Source organism: Oncorhynchus mykiss, chromosome 12 (assembly GCF_057628025.1).
Source record: "Oncorhynchus mykiss isolate SJ-2025 chromosome 12, ASM5762802v1, whole genome shotgun sequence".
NCBI classification, from domain to species: Eukaryota; Metazoa; Chordata; class Actinopteri; order Salmoniformes; family Salmonidae; genus Oncorhynchus; species Oncorhynchus mykiss.
The window spans coordinates 52,355,067-52,374,949 of record NC_143033.1 but is presented as its reverse complement, the minus strand read 5'-3'; the positions used below and the strand labels follow the sequence as shown (position 1 = coordinate 52,374,949).

Here is a 19,883-nt window from a genome sequence, read left to right as displayed (position 1 = left end):
TTAAAATTCCAGCCATTGACTGCTCAGTCGGGCAAGTTAAGTTGAGCCGATACTGGCGTGTGGACCTGCAAAACACTATTAGATATACAAGTAAACTGGCTGAGGCAGCACCTAGGAGACATTGACTTAAGTTTATTCAACTGTCCGACACCGATTTACAACCTAATTTAACGAATCTCCTGGGTATTAAATAGTGTGTCACTTGTATTTAAAAAGACCACCATGCTTTCTCCATCATGTTCAAAATCAGCAGTATTATGCGTTGTGACACCATGGAAAATGAGTATCGTTTCAGTGACAGATGGGTGCATAACACTTCCCTCAGGAGTGATTCAGAACGGAAGGGGAACAGGATGATAGACAACACACTGCTCCATGCAACGTTGTACTGTCGGTCCACCGGGACGGTGGAAAAGTGGGAGTGAGATAAAGTGAACAAGTCGATAACGACAGATTTACCGTACACGGAGTGAATCTGTGCGGGGGGAAAGACTCAAGAACAAGGAACCTACACTGACATCATTCACCTCCTGTTTAATGGACTCTTTCTGCCTCTGATTGGTAACAGAACACAGCAGCATTCCTTTACGTGGAGAGCCCTCTCCTCGTCAAGACGGAGCCTCAAGGAGGGACAGACGAGGTATAGACTATACACGCACACGGACGACACCCAGACTGTGCAGCAGGGATTTATGTTGGCCCTGGCAGCTGAACGCGATGCCCATCTATTGACACCCGTTAATAGAGATTTATTGGTTTACCATGGGATGATTTCCAGATGAAAGCATTATCATGGCTGGCTGGCTGCAGTCGTGCGTGTTAATGTCAGCAGTCAGTGGCAGCCCGATGTTATAAGGCCCCCTATTTCTCACACTGTAGAGCGGGTTGTTCCCAAACTAGAACAAACAGCCTTCTCTCCCTCTCTACAGAGCAGAGTGGGTGGGCAGCGGAATGTGCCACCCCTGCTCTCCGGCTGAAAAAGGGGGGTTTGAGGTACACAGCCCAACCGCTGGTTCAGTCTGCAGCATGTCGTCAGCAGAGACATCCCGCCCAGGCAGAGTGGCATGCTCCAGGGATCACACATCTTTAGTCATCCCCTCGGCACTGGCCCTTAGCCAGGGAGAGGCTCTCAGTTTGTGGTGCCAGTGTTTGTGTGGAGGTTTTATGATCGAATGCCTCATCCACACCCAGAAATGTATGAGTTGTTATGACACTGTAGATAGATTGGCGAGAGAGAGTCTAAAACTAGAACATGCTTCTTTTGTAATGATATCCAAGACAGTTCTATTTATGAGTCATCTACACCTACAAATATTTTTTGAAATATATATTTTTTAGGGGGTAGTTCAGCTTTAATATTGCAGATAGAAGCCACAATCTATCAAATGTAATTATCTGCATAATATCCAATCGCCCATTTCTGGGTAAAAAAAAAATAATAATTCACATGTTCCTTCCTTACTATTTTCACCTAACCCCCATCATCCCTCCCCTAATTGGAGTAAACTAATGGACAACAATACTTAGGCTTCTACATACTATATACACATTTTACAGACAGTATATTAGTTCATTTTGTTAATTTTAGTCCCACCCTTCAGCTCCCCTCAACCCCTCTCTGAACACCATCCGATTTTGATTTCTATATATTTTTCAACTGCGCCGTGATGTTTCACAAAGATTAAAAACTTTTCTACAGATAGTAAATAAAATTAAAAACACTTTTGCTAAGAGCATTATTGATTGACTGACTTTTCAAAATCACCCAGCAGGTGCTATTTGCGGCATTAGCTCCAGGTAAATGTTGCAATTCTTAAGTCATTCCTGAACCTGCGACCAAAAACAACCTACATACGCACATTACCAAAACAAGTGAGATATAGATAGAGATTATTCGATAGAGAGATAGATCTAAGAAAAAACGTTAAATGAGCAGGTGTTCTAAAACTTTTGACACAGAGACCGAGACAAAGAGTGTGTTCATTCACGGGTTTCTTTTTTACTATATTGTAGAATAATTGTGACGACATCAAACTATGATATAACACATATGGAATGTGTAGTAACCAAAAGTGTTAAACGAATCAAAATATTTTATATTTGAGATTCTTCAAATAGCCACCCTTTGCCTTGATGACAGCTTTGCACACTCTTGGCATTCTCTCAACTAGCTTCATGAGGTAGTCACCTGGAATGCATTTCAATTAACAGGTGTGCCTTTTAAAAAAAGTTCATTTGTGGAATTACTTTCCTTCTTAATGCATTTGAGACCATCAGTTGTGTTGGGACAAGGTAGGGGTGGTATACAGAAGACGTTTTTTTTACCAAATAGGGCTAAAATAGCCAATTCGGAATGCTGGTGAGTTACCGCCACTGATATCCGAAAGTTATTTCCGTCTGTATGGAATAGTGCATAAAACTTTGAGCTAAAATTGTAAGAAACACACACACACACAAAATAATACTGCAAAGTTGCTTAGGAGCTAGAAGCAGAGCTGCCATTTCTATCGGCTCCATAATAAAGGTCACTTGTATTTGTCTTGGCAGACATGGGCTGATTACAAAGTACATGCAAAACATGCCATCTATTCAATAATAAGAAAGCAGGGGAAAGCTCAAATAAAGTGTACCCTACAAAAAGGGAGGAACTGAAAGATCTAGCTTGATCCTCCTAGTAACCTATAGGGTTCACCATCAGGTCAGACCAGAATCTATTCTGTAATAGAGGGCTATGGAGGGGATTAAACCATTGATTTAGGTAACAACAGAACAAACTCCACACGGCCCAGTTCTGGCCCACTGTTGGCCCCTACATTCTTACCCAGAGCTTGGCATCATGGTAGAAGGCGTCCAACAGCTTGACGATGTAGCGGTGGTCACACTTGGCCAGGATATCTATCTCCACCATGTAATCCTCCAGCTCCTCTTCAGTCTTCGTCTCAATGACTTTGGCTGCAGCCAGCGCTCCAGTCTCCTTATTCTTGGCCTAGAAGACAAACGAACATTTACAGAACACTAAAAAAAAAAAATGGGGAGAAGATTGGCTCTATCCTCCATCACATGACATTCAGAAGCCTAGATTCAGTCAATGGGCCTTCTCAAATTGCCATAACATATGAATTTTGAGATTCATTCTTAAAAGGAGTTATTATCTATTGAGACACTGGTAAAATAGCATAAGGCGAGCACACAGGTAGTACACAAATGATTTCTGCACAAGGGGGCTGTTTCAACAGGCTATACAAGGACAGTGAATTCTATATTGGTTAATACTAAGAAACATCATAGGTAGGGGCCGGCAGTGTGGCGAACTAGTGGGGGTGTTAGGAAGGAAATTAAACTTTAGAAAACACAGAAGTGAATTACGAATGTATGTGACTACAATTGGAAAAAAGGTATTGAATAGATCATTGAGACCATCATAAATTGCTAAATTAATTCAATTTTCTTAAATATATGTTTATTACACTTCACATCGATAATATACTGGAAACAGTTGACAGTAACGATCGGACTTCAAAACCATATCTTGGCCCTGCCCACTCAGTGAATTTCTCAGAGCGCGCAATACTTTCTCATGAGAAGAGAATCCAATCAAAGCCCTAGGAGAGTAAATTCTCTGACAAACACGAGAGTCTAATTAACATGTTACTTAACCGCACTTTAAAAAGCACAACAGGAAAGGAAACTCCACACCCTATAAGAGATGTGGAGGAGGAACCACTGTAGCCAGCCAGCCCATCCACATTGAAAATGGCACTACACATTGGTTAAACACAAAACAGATTTTTCATGTCCCCAACAGAATGATAAACAAGCATCAAAACAGGAGGGTGAGTCAGTGGTGAGCACATAACTAGAAGGAAAGTATGTTTTTGTGTCATAGTTATAGTTCTGAGAATGAGGGGTAAAGGTAGGGCTGGGCAATATGACCAAAATATATACTTTTTTTCACGGTATGGCAGTATTTCATGGTTTTTGAATAATAAAAAAGTTTGACATTTACTTTGAGTAGTGATTGACCCTAGGGAGGCAACAAATAAATTGTAAGCGATTTCAAAAATGGGGCTTTCTCCATTCTAATTGATTGATGCCTTTCAATCCAACAGTATACAAATGTGCATTTTCTGTGCAACTCTAAACATGGGGCCCCACCCAATTTTTTATTTATTTTATTTAGCAAATATTGCAATTGCAATTTGACTTGCGATTTAGACCAAAGCACTTGGGTGAACTCTTGTAATCATAGAGATAGAATGATTATTCTAATTCTATAGTTGGAATATAATGGGCACCTTGAATAAAGAGTTGTTTGACATGACAATGAATGTAAAAGCAAGGGATGCGTTATTGTGACAGGGTAGGAACCAAAGTGTTGGTCAATGTTTCCTCAGGACCCTATAACCTTTGGCTAGGTGAAATGTTCTCTTAGCTAATTCATGTAGCTAACATATTCATGTTTTGCCTATTCCTCTTATTTGGAAGATACTGTTGCACAAACATACTGATTTAAGCCTACACCATCACTGGTATCAGGAAATTATTAGCTAGCTACTATCTCTGACTCACAGTTAACTAGCAATTAGCGGCTAACAGAATAAATTTAGACAGACATACATGTTATTCAATTATTGTGTGCCCGCCAACAAGTATCTGCGTTGCCAAGGGCTAAAACAGAAGTCAGTTCTACTTGACGCAGATCGCGCTGCAAGTCCTGCCTCTCACATCTCCTCATTGGTTTATAGAAGCAGGAACCCACGTGCCATCTCCTCATTGGTTATACCCACGTGGGTGACTGAAAGACGAATGAGGTTGGTGGCAGTAATGCACCTAATTTATGAAAGTTGCCAACCGCATTATAAAGTCAAGAGAAGAAAAGGCCTGGAAGGAGGAGAGATGACTAGAAACGATTCGGTTGACTGTTTTGATTTGTGCGTGTATTTCAAGTAAAATACAACTCAATGTTTATATCCCAGGACAAATTAGTTAGAAACAGTGAGCTAGCTAAATAGGACAAATTAGCTAGCAAGTGCAAGCTAGCTAGCTTAATTGCCATAAATGTTTAATGCTTTTCGACCTATCCCCAAATTAATATAATTGGTTCAGAGTTTGTTTTGATATTTTAACCTGGTGTCGTGATCGCGTTTGGTGTGGGTGGACGAAATGCATTTATGCACATTGTCACACGATGGCGCACATGTGCAGCCGGTTTGGGTTCCATATAACACAATTTATTTTTGCCACAACTTGCTAAGACAAACTAACCGTTTGCAGACAGTAAGATACAAACTAATAGTGTGATTATAGACCACTTGTGGATTTATTTTATGAAGCCAAGCAGCATCATTGTCATCAACATCTTGTTGCATTGACCATCAAATTGTTTTTGTCACATGCACCGAATACAACAGGTGTTACCTTACTGTGAAATGCTTACTTACAAGCCCTTAACTAACAATGCAGATCAAGAAAGAGTAAAAACATTTACTAAATAAAGTAAAAAACAAGGTTATATACAGGGGGTACAGGTTAGTCGAGGTAATTTGTACATGTACAAATGTTGAAGGTTTGTGCAGCTATTCCAAGTTTATACATTTAAAAAAAGGCTAATTGATCATTAGATAAACAGTTTGCAATTATGTTAGCACAGCTGAAAACTGCTGTTCTGATTAAATAAGCAATAAAACTGGCTAGTTGAGTATCTGGAGCATCAGCATTTGTGGGTTCGATTACAAGCTCAAAATGCCCAGAAACAAAGCATTTTCTTCTGAAACTCGTCAGCCTATTCTTGTTCTGAAAAATTAAGTATTTTCCATGCGAGAAATTGCCAAGAAACTGAAGATCTCGTACAGCGCTGTGTACTACTCCCTTCACAGAACATCGCAAACTGCCTCTAACCAGAATAGGAAGGAGTGGGAGGCCCCGGTGCACAACTGAGCAAAATGACAAGTACAACAGAAGTCCTCAACTGGCAGCTTCATTAAATAGTACCCACAAAACACCAGTCTCAACATGAACAGTGAAGAGGCGACTCCGGGATGCTGGCCTTCTAGGCAGAGTTGCAAAGAAAAAGCCATATCTCAGACTGGCCAATAAAAATAAAAGATTAAGATGAGCAAAAGAACAGACACTAGATAGAGGAACTCTGCCTAGAAGGTCAGCATCCTGGAGTCGCCTCTTCACTGTTGATGTTGAGGCTGGCATTTTCATTGTCAAAAACTGTATTTCTAGGGGGATTAGGATTAAGGTAGAACTAGCGTTAGGATTCAAATTTGGTTTAGGGTTAGAGTTAATAAGGTCATGGGGTAAAGGGAAAATAGGATTTTGAAGGGTTATAAAATTGTGCCACCCCCCACCAGGTTAGTTTGGGTTTGTTTGTGTGGCTTTAGCTCCTCCCAATGACCTGTGAGGCTGCAGACTGAACAGCCTGGTGGGGTCCAATACTTGAGGGGGCTGTGGGAAAACATATGGGTAAACACTGCAGTTAGGCATCGAGATACTAGCCTACCATAGTTACAGACCTGAGGTTTCCTGAACACATGATCTCACCTGGAATAAGTCCAGGGATTTTTTAAAACATGTTTTTCCTGGTGAGGTAACAAGGTCAGGAAACCTAACCTAATATTTGCATACAGTGTATGACCGGAGAGAGAGAGACATGCTAGTGTATCTGACAATTCGTCACTGAGCATTTGCATTTCAAAACCACCATCAGGAACTTGCTCTGCTCCCACCATCGGAGGCAACAGTGCGCAACATTATGTTACCAGTCCCACTTTACAAGCCTTCACAGCCAAGATCTCCATCCCCCCTCCCCCTCTCATTGTGCCTCACAAGGCAGCGCTGACTTCCTGGAAGGCATCAAGGCCCTGGAGACTCTCCACTGGAGGAGGGAAGATGCAGGGAGAGGAGAGGTGCTGCTTGAGGATAGAGCTGTGTAAATCACACTAACCTAATTATACTAACAGAAAAAAGAAGCGGGAAATGGCTGCAAAACAGGCTCACACCACCGAGTCTCCCTCCCATTATCGTAGGGAGCTCAGCTTTGGACTTCTTCGCTAACTCAATCATCATACTGGGGAACAAAACAACTGATCAGTGGTTTGTTTTGCCCAACGTTTCCATGGATGTCAGTAACAACTGATTGACACTGGCCCCTCTCCTCTCCTCTGCTAGCCCGCCTGCCTGTATGTCTGTGACACTCCATGAGAACAGTCTATCATCCTCTCCCTGCAAAAAAACAACACCAATGCTCCACGAAGTGGCAGAGGTTGAAGAAGTTAAACGAGGGATCAGCCATTGTTTCCTGCCATTTGGGTAAATGGCTGTGAGCACACACACTGCTGCCCCCTCACACCCTACCCCAAAGTAAATCATCCTGCTAAAACACTTAAGGAGATAATCTGTTCAAATAGAACATAGAGGTCATAAATAAAGCCAGGGAAAGCCTGAGATCCAGTTGGAGGAGTGACTGTGCGGATTACTACACCTGGCTGTGAGAGGAGAGGAGCAGACACACTGGGTGGTGCGTCTCTGCACTCTGCTGCTGGCACAGCCTCCTGGGGCCAATTACCTCCAGGCTGAATCAATAGTGTCAGATATCAGCATACAGTAAGCATGGGGCGGTGTGCTGAGGCGTGGGCCTGTCTGCTGGTACACTGTAGTATGCACTCTGCCAGCGCACACACAGTGCCACGCACACTGACAGGACACAGATCCCATCCCCAACCCGTCTCAAGATAATGCATGTGCTTAACCTTAGCCCTGCCGTTAAGATGTCTAGAATTATTGTTAACATTAGGCTGCCGAGTAAATCTTGACCTCAGCCTACAGATAGATGACTTAGACATTATGACAAAAATTAAGAAAATAAAAAAAGATATCTCCAGCAGCTTTGGACTGGGGCACTAGGGCTGTGTGTTAGATTATTGAATGACTTGCATTAAAGGTCTAGCTAATGTAGGTGTTAACTGTCAGTCGCTTGAGAACTGTCAGACGCTTGATAATAAAGCCTCTCTCACAATATGTGGCTATCATCCCATTCTATTTATCAGAGTAGGACTAGGCTTCTCCATGAAGTATGCCAGAGTTCTCCAAAAGCACAAAGAACGTGATAACGATCAAAAGGCATGTGTCCCATTGAACATAAAGAACACACTAATACTAATGATAACTAGTTATTTATTAGGTGTTAAAAGCTACTGTTACGTTGCTGCTGCACAGAGAATGCGTCCCAAATGCATCTATACCCTCTATAGTACACTACTTTTGACCAGGGCCCATAGGGCTCTGTTCAAAAGTAGTGCAATCAGAATTACCTTTATTCACCAACTACATTTATACTACTATTCAAAGGTTTGGGGTTACTTAGAAATGCCCTTGTTTTTGAAAGAAAAGCACATAAAAAAATGATCAGAAATACAGTGTAGACATTGTTAATGTTGTAAATGACTATTGCAGCTGTAAACGGCATATTTTTTATGGAATAAAAAGGCCCATTATCAGCAACCATCACTCCTGTGTTTCAATGGCATGTTGTTAGCTGATCATTGTTGATCATTTTAAAAGGCTAATTAATCATGAGAGGACAAGTACATTAGTGTGTCTAGTTTGAGAAACAGATGCCTCACAAGTCCTCAACTGGCAGCTTCATTAAATAGTACCCGCAAAACACCAGTCTCAATGTCAACAGTGAAGAGGCAACTCCGGGATGCTGGCTTTCTAGGCAAAGTTCCTCAGTCCAGTGTCTGTTATTTTGCCCATCTTAATCTTTCATTTATATTGGCCAGTCCGAGATATGGCTTTTTCTTTGCAACTCTGCCTAAAAAGGCCAGTATCCCGGAGTTGCCTTTTCACTGTTAACGTTGAGACCGGTGTTTTGCAGGTACTATTTAATGAAGCTGCCAGTTGAGGACTTGTGAGGCATCGGTTTCTCAAACTAGACACTAATGTACTTGACCTCTTGCTCAGTTGTGCACCGGGGCCTCCCACTCCTCCTTCTATTCTGGTTAGGGCCAGTTTGCGCTGTTCTGTGAAGGGAGAAGTACACAGTGTTGTACGAGATCTTCAGTTTCTTGACAATGTCTCGCATGGAATATCCTTTATTTATCAGAACAAGAATAGACTGACGAGTTTCAGAAGAAAGTTTTGTTACTGACCATTTTGAGCCTGTAGTCAAACCTACAAATGCTGATGCTCCAGATACTCAACTAGTCTAAAAGGCCAGTTGTATTGCTTATTTAGTCAGTACAACAGTTTTCAGCTGTGCTAACATAATTGCAAAAAGGTTTTCTAATGAACAATTAGCCTTTTAAAATGCTATTATATAATCCCCCCCAAAAGAATCTGCCATTTCCAGGTAGAACAGTCATTTACAACATTAACAATGTCTACACTGTATTTCTGATCGATTTGATGTTATTTTAAAACTGACAAAAAGTGATTCTTTCAAAAAACAAGGACATTTCTAAGTGACCCCAAACTTTTGAACGGTAGTGTACATAGACGGAATTTGATTTGGTAAATGATGCCAAGGTAAACAGAATATAGAAGATTAACATACTATTACAGACAGTATATAGGGAATAGGAGGGCATTTGTGAGAAACACAGATGTCACGTCCAGATGCAATCTGTGGCATACGATGCGCTTCCTCTCAATCTTCTTCTTGAACTAATGCCAAATGTGTCTCTTGTCTCCACAGGATGCTTGGCTCTAGTCCCCACAGGATGCTTGGCTCTAGTCCCCAGAGGTCAGGAGGACAGGTCAGGGGAGATCACAAGTGGTCATACAGCTCAAAATCAGTCCCCGGGCAGACAGACATGGCAGGAAAGACAGAGCCAGGGGATTGGTTAGTGTACACTAAGCCCTCTGCAAATAAGCTTTAGCTTTAGAGGAGATAATCATTAGCGTCTTCCAGGAATCTTCCAGGAGCTTTCACTGCTGGCTGTGTATGTAGACACTAATGTGTTGTTATTTAGGCTACCTGCCTTTCCACTGGGAACATTTTATTTCTCGTCTTACATTTTTGGGGCGGTAGGTAGCCTAGTGTTTAGAGCGTTGGGCCAGTATGCGAAAGGTTGCTGGATAGAATCCCAGAGCTGACAAGGTAAAAATCTGTCATTCTGCCCCTGAACTGTTCCCCGGTATGCCGTCATTGTAAATAAGAATTTGTTCTTAACTGACTTGCATAGTTAAATAAAAATAGGCTGAGGATTACACACAGGGTTAAACTCTTACTGTATCTTTATTTACAGAGAGTTGTTCAAAATGGCCGGGGGACGCAGCAGGGAAGTTCAAACTTTGAACCCAGAGAGGTACGGTGCTGTCGTCTTTCAGGATGTGGTAGTTTCGCTGCGAGGTATTATGAAAGGTTTCCCAGTGAAGAATTCACCACAGCAAATCTCTTAAGATGGGCTCTGAACATGGAGCTGTTGTGTACATTTAGCTGATGTTTGACTGGATAAAACATAGTACAGTACCAGTCACTCGTGTAGAAAATGTCACCCATCTTGATAAAAACGTGAAACATGGTGCTTTGATAGACTACACAAAAAGGCATACGTTCGATCACTTTTCAAAGCACTGCTGTTACACCATGTATTGTGCTAAAACAGTAGGCTACGAATCGGATTTAAGCTAGCTTCAATGTATTCCAAAACCAGTTATGACTTGTTAACTCATGATTTTCTCAGTCTCACAAAACATCCCTCCCTCGCCCACACTCCATCTCAAGACAGTCACCACTGAGGCAACCTGCCACATACCGACAGGGGGCTGGGGAGTCATGGGGGACAAGCCTCTACAGGAGAATCCTTATCAGGCCGGTCACAGCTGGGCCCCACAGATTACCAGCCCTGGAGCACAAACATGTGCTTTCACCATGCAGGCCTCCTGTATTACAGGAAAACCCTTGATCTCCGTCCCAAATGGCACCCTATACCCTACATAGTGCATTATATAGGGAAAAGGGTACCATTTGGGATGGCGCCGTCAAGTAATGCTATGCTAACTAATGCAACTCACAGTACAAGGCAGCAGCTGCCAGGGAGTCTGCTCAGCAGCACGTGTCCCATTAATAAGTAAAAGGGACCGATCGGCACTTGTGCTTCGGCCATACCAGCAAACACAACATGCTGTGACACAGGGATCAGCAGGAAGTGACACATTCTCCCATCTCAGCAATAGCCATCATGTGGGGGAGATTTACGCAACTCCGCTCTCGTCATGACTACCTGTAGTCCTGGGAAATCTTTGGTCTCTGAAGTGAACAAGTTGATGCACACGTGCGTTTTAAGAATGATAGTCGAGGCCTCCCGCCTCCTGGTTAGTTCAGACAAGATACAGATACCTGTATACTGTTCAAAGAGCAGCTTTAAGTTAACTACTGCTGCGTGACACTGACTACTAGGTCCTCCTTACCATCTGGTGACAGTGACAGGCCAATGGGGCACATTAACCTGAGAGTGATACCTAACCGTGACACCCCCATGACAACCTGAGAGAATATCAACAAAGCCCTGTTGTTCACCCGGATGTGTACAGCCAACCCAGATCATGAGGCCAGCCAGACTGACACCGACACTCTCCCAGACATTACTGGAATCAAAAAGGAAGCATGTGACCAGCAATGACCAAGCAAACAGATGAATCAACGAGTTGATTTGTTTCACAGGTGTTCTAAAAGGAGTTGTTATAGCCAACATTTGAACTAGATCTTGCCGGCCCTGGAGCAGTGAACAGAAGTGTCCTCCATACTGGTATAATTGACTTGTAGTTATGGGAGTCATCTAGTGGCTTCCTGAACTCCCTTGATATGTCCCAAATGGTAACCTATTCCCTATATCGTGCACTACTTTTGATGGGCTCTGGTCCAAAGTAGTGACCTATAAAGGGCATAGGTTACCATTTGGGACGAAAGCTAGTCTGGACAGGCTGTGGAATGGAGCCCCCGAGACCCCATCCCACAGACGGATTAGTCAGTAGCCCGAGGGACACATAGGATGTTTCCATCACCCCTCCGGCCCATAGCTTTTCTCCTGACCCTGACTGCTCCAGGTGAGGAGCACTGACTCCTCCGCAAGCACTCCAGGACAGCCAGACTTCTGGCGACTGGAAAACACATTTAGCCAAGGGGAAGATTGTAGAGACAGTATTGTCACGTGTCAGTCTTTATTGAAAAGTGTTGTTTCCATTGTAAGTGTACATTCCAAAGATATCTTCTAGTATACTAAATTCTATTCTGAGTACTAAAGTGTATGAGACATGAAGCGATTTTAAAGTATCCCCTGGACAGAAAACTGCTTAGTCAATAGCCACTGTTAAAATTGGCCTACATGCAGCATAAGGTGGTGTATTTTGGAGGTAGGGGTAACTGAAGGGATCCTTTATTTCTATTAGGGTGGCTCCATGTTATTTTTCCTTTCAGTGTCGTCAGTGAAATCCCACATGGTGTTCTCACATGCCTGTTCACAAGGTATGAGTGGGGGCACTGTACTCTGGTCGGGCCTCACTTCTTCCACTGGCCCCCTAAGTCAAAGACACCCACTGTACTACACTGGGCACGAGCAGATACATTTTCCTGCCATGTCGCAATGTGAGGACTAAAAGACAGATTAAATATAAACCCATAACCCAAACTACAGCTGGGTTTGGATGAAGCAAACAGTGGAGGGTAATAGTGGGGTCTCCTGGGGAGGTCCAAATGGAGCCCAGTTAGTACAACAGCTCTACAGGAGTTGATCCGTCTGTATTGGGCATGAAATCAGAGTGTGCTGCCCTTCAAAAGGAAGCAATAAATTGGTGAACACAATCGGTACAAAAGCACCTTCCAAGATGTTCAATGCAGTTAGTTTTGACTAGGGTCAAAATGCTTTATTCTATCTTTATTTAACTAGGCAAGTCAGTTAAGAACAAATTCTTATTTTCAATGACGGCCTAGGAACAGTGGGTTAACTGCCTGTTCAGGGGCAGAACGACAGATTTGTACCTCGTCAGCTCAGGGGTTTGAACTTGCAACCTTCCGGTTACTAGTCCAACGCTCTAACCACTAGGCTACCCATTCTCTCGACCAGCTTCATGAAGAATGCTTTTCCAACCGTCTTGAAGCAGTTCCCACATATACTGAGCACTTGTTGGCTGCTTTTCCTTCACCTCTGCGGTCCAACTCATCCCAAACCATCTCAATTGGGTTGAAGTCAGGTGATTGTGGAGGCCATGCCATCTGATGCAGCACTCCATCACTCTCCTTCTTGGTCAAATAGCCCTTACACAGCCTAGAGGTGTGTTGGGTCATTGTCCTGTTGAAAAGCAAATGATAGTCTCACTAAGCGCAAACCTGATGGGGTTGCAAATTGCTGCAGAATGCAGTGGTAGCCATGCTGGTTAAGTGTGCCTTGAATTCTAAAATCATTGACAATGTCACCAGCAAAGCACCCACAAACCTCCATGCTTCACAGTGGGAACCACACATGTGGAAATCTTCTGTTCACCTACTCTGCGTCTCACCAAGACACAGCAGTTGGAATCCATAATCTCCAATTTGGACACATCAGACCAAAGGACAGATTTCCACTGCTTGTGTTTCTTAGCCCAAGGAGGTCTTCTTATTGGTGCCCTTTAGTAGTGGTTTCTTTGCAGCAATTCAACCATGAAGGCCTGATTCACACAGTCTCCTCTGAACAGTTGATGTTGAGATGTGTCTGTTACATATTCACTCCAAGATCGCATAGCAGTTCAGACGTCTTTTGTCCTCGTCTTGTCGTATATATATATATATATATATATATATATATATACAACTTTTTTCACATACATTTTATTTTTATTTTCCATCAACTCATCTTCTAAACACTCTCCTGCAACCAGCCTCACCAATTTATATTTATAAAAAAGTATTATTTACCTCAGATCTGTAATCCTCCAAGAAGCTAGCCAGAAACTCCAAGAAGCTAGCCAGAAACTAGCCAGAAGCTAGCCAGGAGCTAGCCCAGAAGCTAATCCAGAAGCTAATCAGAAGCTAGTTAGCTTCTTTACTGGCAAATCGTTAGTATTCAGCTAACCACGGTTTGTGGTCATCAGCTATCCTTTAGCTCGAAAATCTATCGAAAATCTATCGCCAGTTTTGTACGGCGCAGCGCGGCTCGGAACGGAACATACCTCTACGCAGACGACACCATTCTGTATACTTCCGGCCCTTCTTTGGACACTGTGTTAACAACCCTCCAGGCAAGCTTCAATGCCATACAACTCTCCTTCCGTGGCCTCCAATTGCTCTTAAATACAAGTAAAACTAAATGCATGCTCTTCAACCGATCGCTACCTGCACCTACCCGCCTGTCCAACATCACTACTCTGGACGGCTCTGACTTAGAATACGTGGACAACTACAAATACTTAGGTGTCTGGTTAGACTGTAAACTCTCCTTCCAGACCCATATCAAACATCTCCAATCCAAAGTTAAATCTAGAATTGGCTTCCTATTTCGCAACAAAGCATCCTTCACTCATGCTGCCAAACATACCCTTGTAAAACTGACCATCCTACCAATCCTCGACTTTGGCGATGTCATTTACAAAATAGCCTCCAATACCCTACTCAACAAATTGGATGCAGTCTATCACAGTGCAATCCGTTTTGTCACCAAAGCCCACCATTGCGACCTGTACGCTCTCGTTGGCTGGCCCTCGCTTCATACTCGTCGCCAAACCCACTGGCTCCATGTCATCTACAAGACCCTGCTAGGTAAAGTCCCCCCTTATCTCAGCTCGCTGGTCACCATAGCATCTCCCACCTGTAGCACACGCTCCAGCAGGTATATCTCTCTAGTCACCCCCAAAACCAATTCTTTCTTTGGCCGCCTCTCTTTCCAGTTCTCTGCTGCCAATGACTGGAACAAACTACAAAAATCTCTGAAACTGGAAACACTTATCTCCCTCACTAGCTTTAAGCACCAACTGTCAGAGCAGCTCACAGATTACTGCACCTGTACATAGCCCACCTATAATTTAGCCCAAACAACTACCTCTTTCCCAACTGTATTTAATTAATTTATTTATTTTGCACCCCATAATTTTTATTTCTACTTTGCACATTCTTCCATTGCAAAACTACCATTCCAGTGTTTTACTTGCTATATTGTATTTACCTTGCCACCATGGCCTTTTTTGCCTTTACCTCCCTTCTCACCTCATTTGCTCACATTGTATATAGACTTGTTTATACTGTATTATTGACTGTATGTTTGTTTTACTCCATGTGTAACTCTGTGTCGTTGTATCTGTCGAACTGCTTTGCTTTATCTTGGCCAGGTCGCAATTGTAAATGAGAACTTGTGCTCAACTTGCCTACCTGGTTAAATAAAGGTAAAATAAATAAAATAAATAAATAATAAACTTGAACTCTGTGACGTGCAATCTGTGGTGCTTTTAATTGGCAATTTCTAATGCTGGTAACTCTAATGAACTTATCCTCTGCAGCAGAGGTAATTATGGGTCTTCCTTTCCTGTGGCAGTCCTCATGAGAGCCAGTTTCATCATACCACTTGATGCCTTTTGCGACTGCACTTCATGTCTTAAAGTAACGGACAGTCATTTCTTGCCATAATATGGACTTGGTCTTTTAGCAAATATGGCTATCTTCTGTATACCACCTCTACCTTGTCACAAATGAACTTTGAACAAGGCACACCTGTTAAATGAATTGCATTCCAGGTGACTACCTCATGAAGCTGGTTGAGAGAATGCCAAGAATGTGCAAAGCGGTCATGAAGGCGAAGGGCGGTTACTTTAAAGAATCGCAAATGAAACACTTTTGGTTACTACATGATTCCATGTGTAATTTCATTGTTTCATTTTATGGTGTCTTCACTATTATAATATGTAGAAAATAGTAAAAAATAAAGAATAACCCTAGAATGAGTAGGTGTCCAAACTTTTGACTTGTACCTTCATAGAACAAATATAAAACATGTAAAGTGTTGGTTTCGTGAGCCGAGATAAAAACAAATCACAGAAATGTTCCATACACACAAAAATATTGGAATACTGGAATACTGGAAACACTAGACAACTAAAAGTTTCTCAAGACATAGCAAATATTGATTTCACTCCTGTTAGAATAAAAAAAGTATTCGGGGGGAAAAAAACTACCTGGATTAAATCCCACTTTTCAAGTAAGAAAATAAACCATCAAAACACGTTATAAAAGATTGAATCAGGCATGCTGACGGCATGACAATGTCACTGTGCACAAAGCAAGGTTCATTAAGAAATAGTTTGAGATCGGCGTGTTAGAACTGGACTGTCCTACACAGAGAGCCCTGACCTCAACTCCATCGAATACACCTTTAGGATGATTTGGAACACTGACAACGAGCCTGGCCCAATCGCCCAACATCTGTGCCGGACCTCACTCACGCTCTTGTGCCTGAATGGAAGCAAGTCCCCGCAGCAATGTTCCGACATCTAACTACTGGAAAGCCTTCCCAAAAGGGTGGCGGCTGTTATAGCAGCAATGGGGAAAACAACTCCATATTAATGCCATGGTTTTGGAATGAGATGTTTGACGAGCAGGTGTCCACATTCACCACATGACTAAAAGTATGTTGAAACCCATATTGCTTACCTTGTAAACTTTTCCAAAAGCCCCATCACCCAACTCTCCGATAATTTCCCATTGGTCATTAGGATTGATGTCTCGATGAACGTGTTCATATTGTTTTGCCTTCTTTTTTATGTCAAAATTAGACAGGCGAAGTATTTTGCTGAATTTAGCAAAAGCCATGGTTCGCCGCAAAAATGCAATAAAATCTGTTCATAAAAGCCACGTTTCTCAAGACACAGCAACTATTCTGAGTTTCACTTGTTAGAATAAAAAAGTATTCGGGGGAAAACTACCTGGATTTATAATCACACACCTTTCAAGTAAGAAAATAAGCCGTAAAAAACACTTTCTAAAATATTGAATCACGCGTTGTCATAAAAAAAATAATAATAAACGTAATATTTCCATTCACATGACTTGTCCACTGCACACAATGACCACCTGCTGCAACATAGTAACCAGTTATGGAGAATAACTTGTTGCTTCCGAGTAAAAAGACAGAAGCCCCACCTTATTGCCATGTTCAAATGCTAATCGGAACTAGAAAACTCGGAAAAGTCCGACTTGCTAAAAATATTGTAGTTATACAAGTGCCGCGTTCAAACAGTTAAAAAGTCGGAAATTTACAAATGTCCTAGTTCATACTAATATTTAACGTAGCACAGGCCTATAGCTCCCCAACGCTCCCACAGTGTCATGGAAATGTCGTTTTCTGTGCGCAGATCCGTCATCTTTACGCAAGATATGTAGTTAAAATAATTTCACTTCCCAGTTTAGATGTACATGCCGTTTTTAAAATATCTGTCAAGTGTTTCCAGATTTTTATGAAATATGACCTATAATTAATTACAATATAAGTGAAATAGCCTTTCTTATCATTTTGGGCAATGACAACTATATTAAAAAGCAGCTCTTATGTTTTAGAACGGTGTGGGCATACCACAACAACAGTATGGTGTCCTGTATGCAGGACATAAAAAATATTCACGTGAAAAGTCCGCTGATTGGTCAGCTCATGCTCATTGAGAGGATGATATCATTCTCTATTAGGAAATATAAAGCATTTATGAAACAGTCCGTTTGAAATAGGTGGGGGTTTTGAAGTGTTTTATCTCCAATTTATGCTTTGGCCTCAAATATGAGTATAGGATAAGTCTACCACAGGAGCTTGGTGCACTTTAATTGGGGAGGGCGGGCTTGTGCTAATGGCTAGAGCTGAATGCGTGGAATGGTATCAAATACATCAAACACATGGTTTCCATGTGTTTGATGCCATTCCATCAGCTCAGTTCCAGCCATTATTATGAACCATCCTCCCCTCAGCAACCACCACTGGAGTCAACCACATTATTTGGGTATGAGTCAGTAGCGATTGTAGCATGTAAATCTTGGATGGGCAAACCAAAAACATTTTGGGGGGATGAATGCCAGCAAAGCCACTACACTATACAACACTAAATAATACATTAATTGCACTATAACAGTGACAAACGGTGCCCACAAACTGTTAGGGCCTACATAAAGCTGTCCCAACAGCAGTCCCAACACCTTAACACTGCTACACCTGGCTATCAGCAGAGCTTTGTCTGGCAGCGAAACAGTTCAGCCTCATTTACTGCCTTTAAAAAAAACATGGCTGATATGGCTGACTTGCTTAAACAAATGTGGTTTCTAATGACAATTGAGATGTACAAACTATGGCATAAGGGGACGACAAGTGGATAAGAGGCAATCCGTCATTTTGATTAAGACATTAATGACTGAGCTAGGACGGATGTAGTCAATATAACTATTTGTTGAGCACTTTTGAAATGTACAGCAACAGAATTCAGAACATGAGCTGTTCTTACAGTGTCTTACATGTACACCGAGTCAGAACCGTAGGATACATAAAGGGGGCATATAAGCAGACAATGAAAGCTCTTACAATATTCAATGATTACATTTCTCTAAAACATGTTATAGGCTAAATGTGCACCATCAAGTAAGAACAGTAGGCAAAATTAAGAGGGGAAAATAGAACAAATTACTAGAGTGAAGCACATGGCCTACTAACAGCTTACTACATAACATACACTTAGTATTACTTTCTTAGCTACAGTGTACATGTCTCCTTGGCATATTACATCATTTATGCAGCAGCATACAATACATTTTTGGACTCACCTTGTTGTGCTGTGCTCACTTGAAACTTGAACAGGAAGGACAGTCCTTCGTGGGAAAATTTTGCCATCAAACTTTGTCATCGAAGTCTGGCATTCTTTGGATATATGGTGTTTTCAAGACAAATGGAAACTCAAAAAAAAATCAAAAATCGAATCATGATTACGTCAGTGATCTTCAGGTCGTAGCTCTAGAAAGAGGCCCAAGTTCCCGACTTATAATTCTGAGTTGGATGACCGTTCAAAACATATTTTCCCAGTTGTCTTGAACTCACTGAAGTCATATTTCCCAGTTCTGAGTTAACAGTTGTTTTGAGCGCAACAGAAATCATGCTTGATTTAAAATATGGCCAATTTTGAATGTTTATAATTTTAAGCTTGGAAAAGAGGTCCTTGATCTGAGAATTGGGACCACACACCCACTTCACTGAATAGCAAGCTAGTGATTGCTTTGCTATGCTTTCAGTTAGCCACTGATTCCTTCCAAACCACTCATAGTTTAATTTTACAACTTGTTGTGTAATGTTTATGTCCAATGGCCGATGAGCACCGATACGTTTTATCTATAATTTATCTTCAGTATTTCTCTTCATTTGACAAGGATTAAATAGGTTTGCCAGTAGATTGTTGACTTTCATGATGATGACTGCTAGCTAAGATTTTCAAAGTATGATGTTGACATGATCAGTCCAATCAAAGCTACTGTAGATAGAACGTGATTTTAAATAATTTTTTCTGTTGCCAATGACCCTGAGCCTTCTTGGTGGGCACTTCTAATGTAACTCTATGGCAGCACCCAAGGGGCTTGCATTTTCAAGCTCTACCCTTAGATATGGAAGTGACATAGTGTCCCCATGAGTTACAAAACACTGATCCAATAATGGCGCAACTAGAGAACATTACTAACCCCTACGCTCCATATTTTCCACTGGCTGCCCCACCACCACCACAGAAAGCACAGAGCTAGGCTGAAACACCTGCATTTTGGAGCTGCCTTACTCAAGAAAGCAAAAAAGAGACCATGTTTGTATGAAGGCTTTATTAACTCAATGATATGTGACATGTATTAATGCAAAAAATAACATGCAAAACAGGCAACCCCCACAAAACTTTTTTTT

The 19,883-nt window shown here is 41.8% G+C and overlaps 1 protein-coding gene across 1 annotated transcript in view; it reads right to left on the bottom strand.

Annotated features, from left to right (window-relative positions):
• Positions 1–17,549, bottom strand: part of LOC110537746 (serine/threonine-protein kinase 10) — a 43,309-nt gene extending 25,760 nt beyond the window's left edge. Inside the window, exons 1-2 of the mRNA XM_021624107.3 lie at positions 16,625–17,549; positions 2,822–2,986 (exon numbers count right to left, since the gene is read on the bottom strand). Of these exons, the coding sequence (XP_021479782.3) occupies positions 2,822–2,986; positions 16,625–16,783 (324 nt within the window). The 5' untranslated portion in view covers positions 16,784–17,549. The remainder of the gene's footprint in view (positions 1–2,821; positions 2,987–16,624) is intronic.
• Between the last annotated feature and the right edge of the window lie 2,334 nt (positions 17,550–19,883).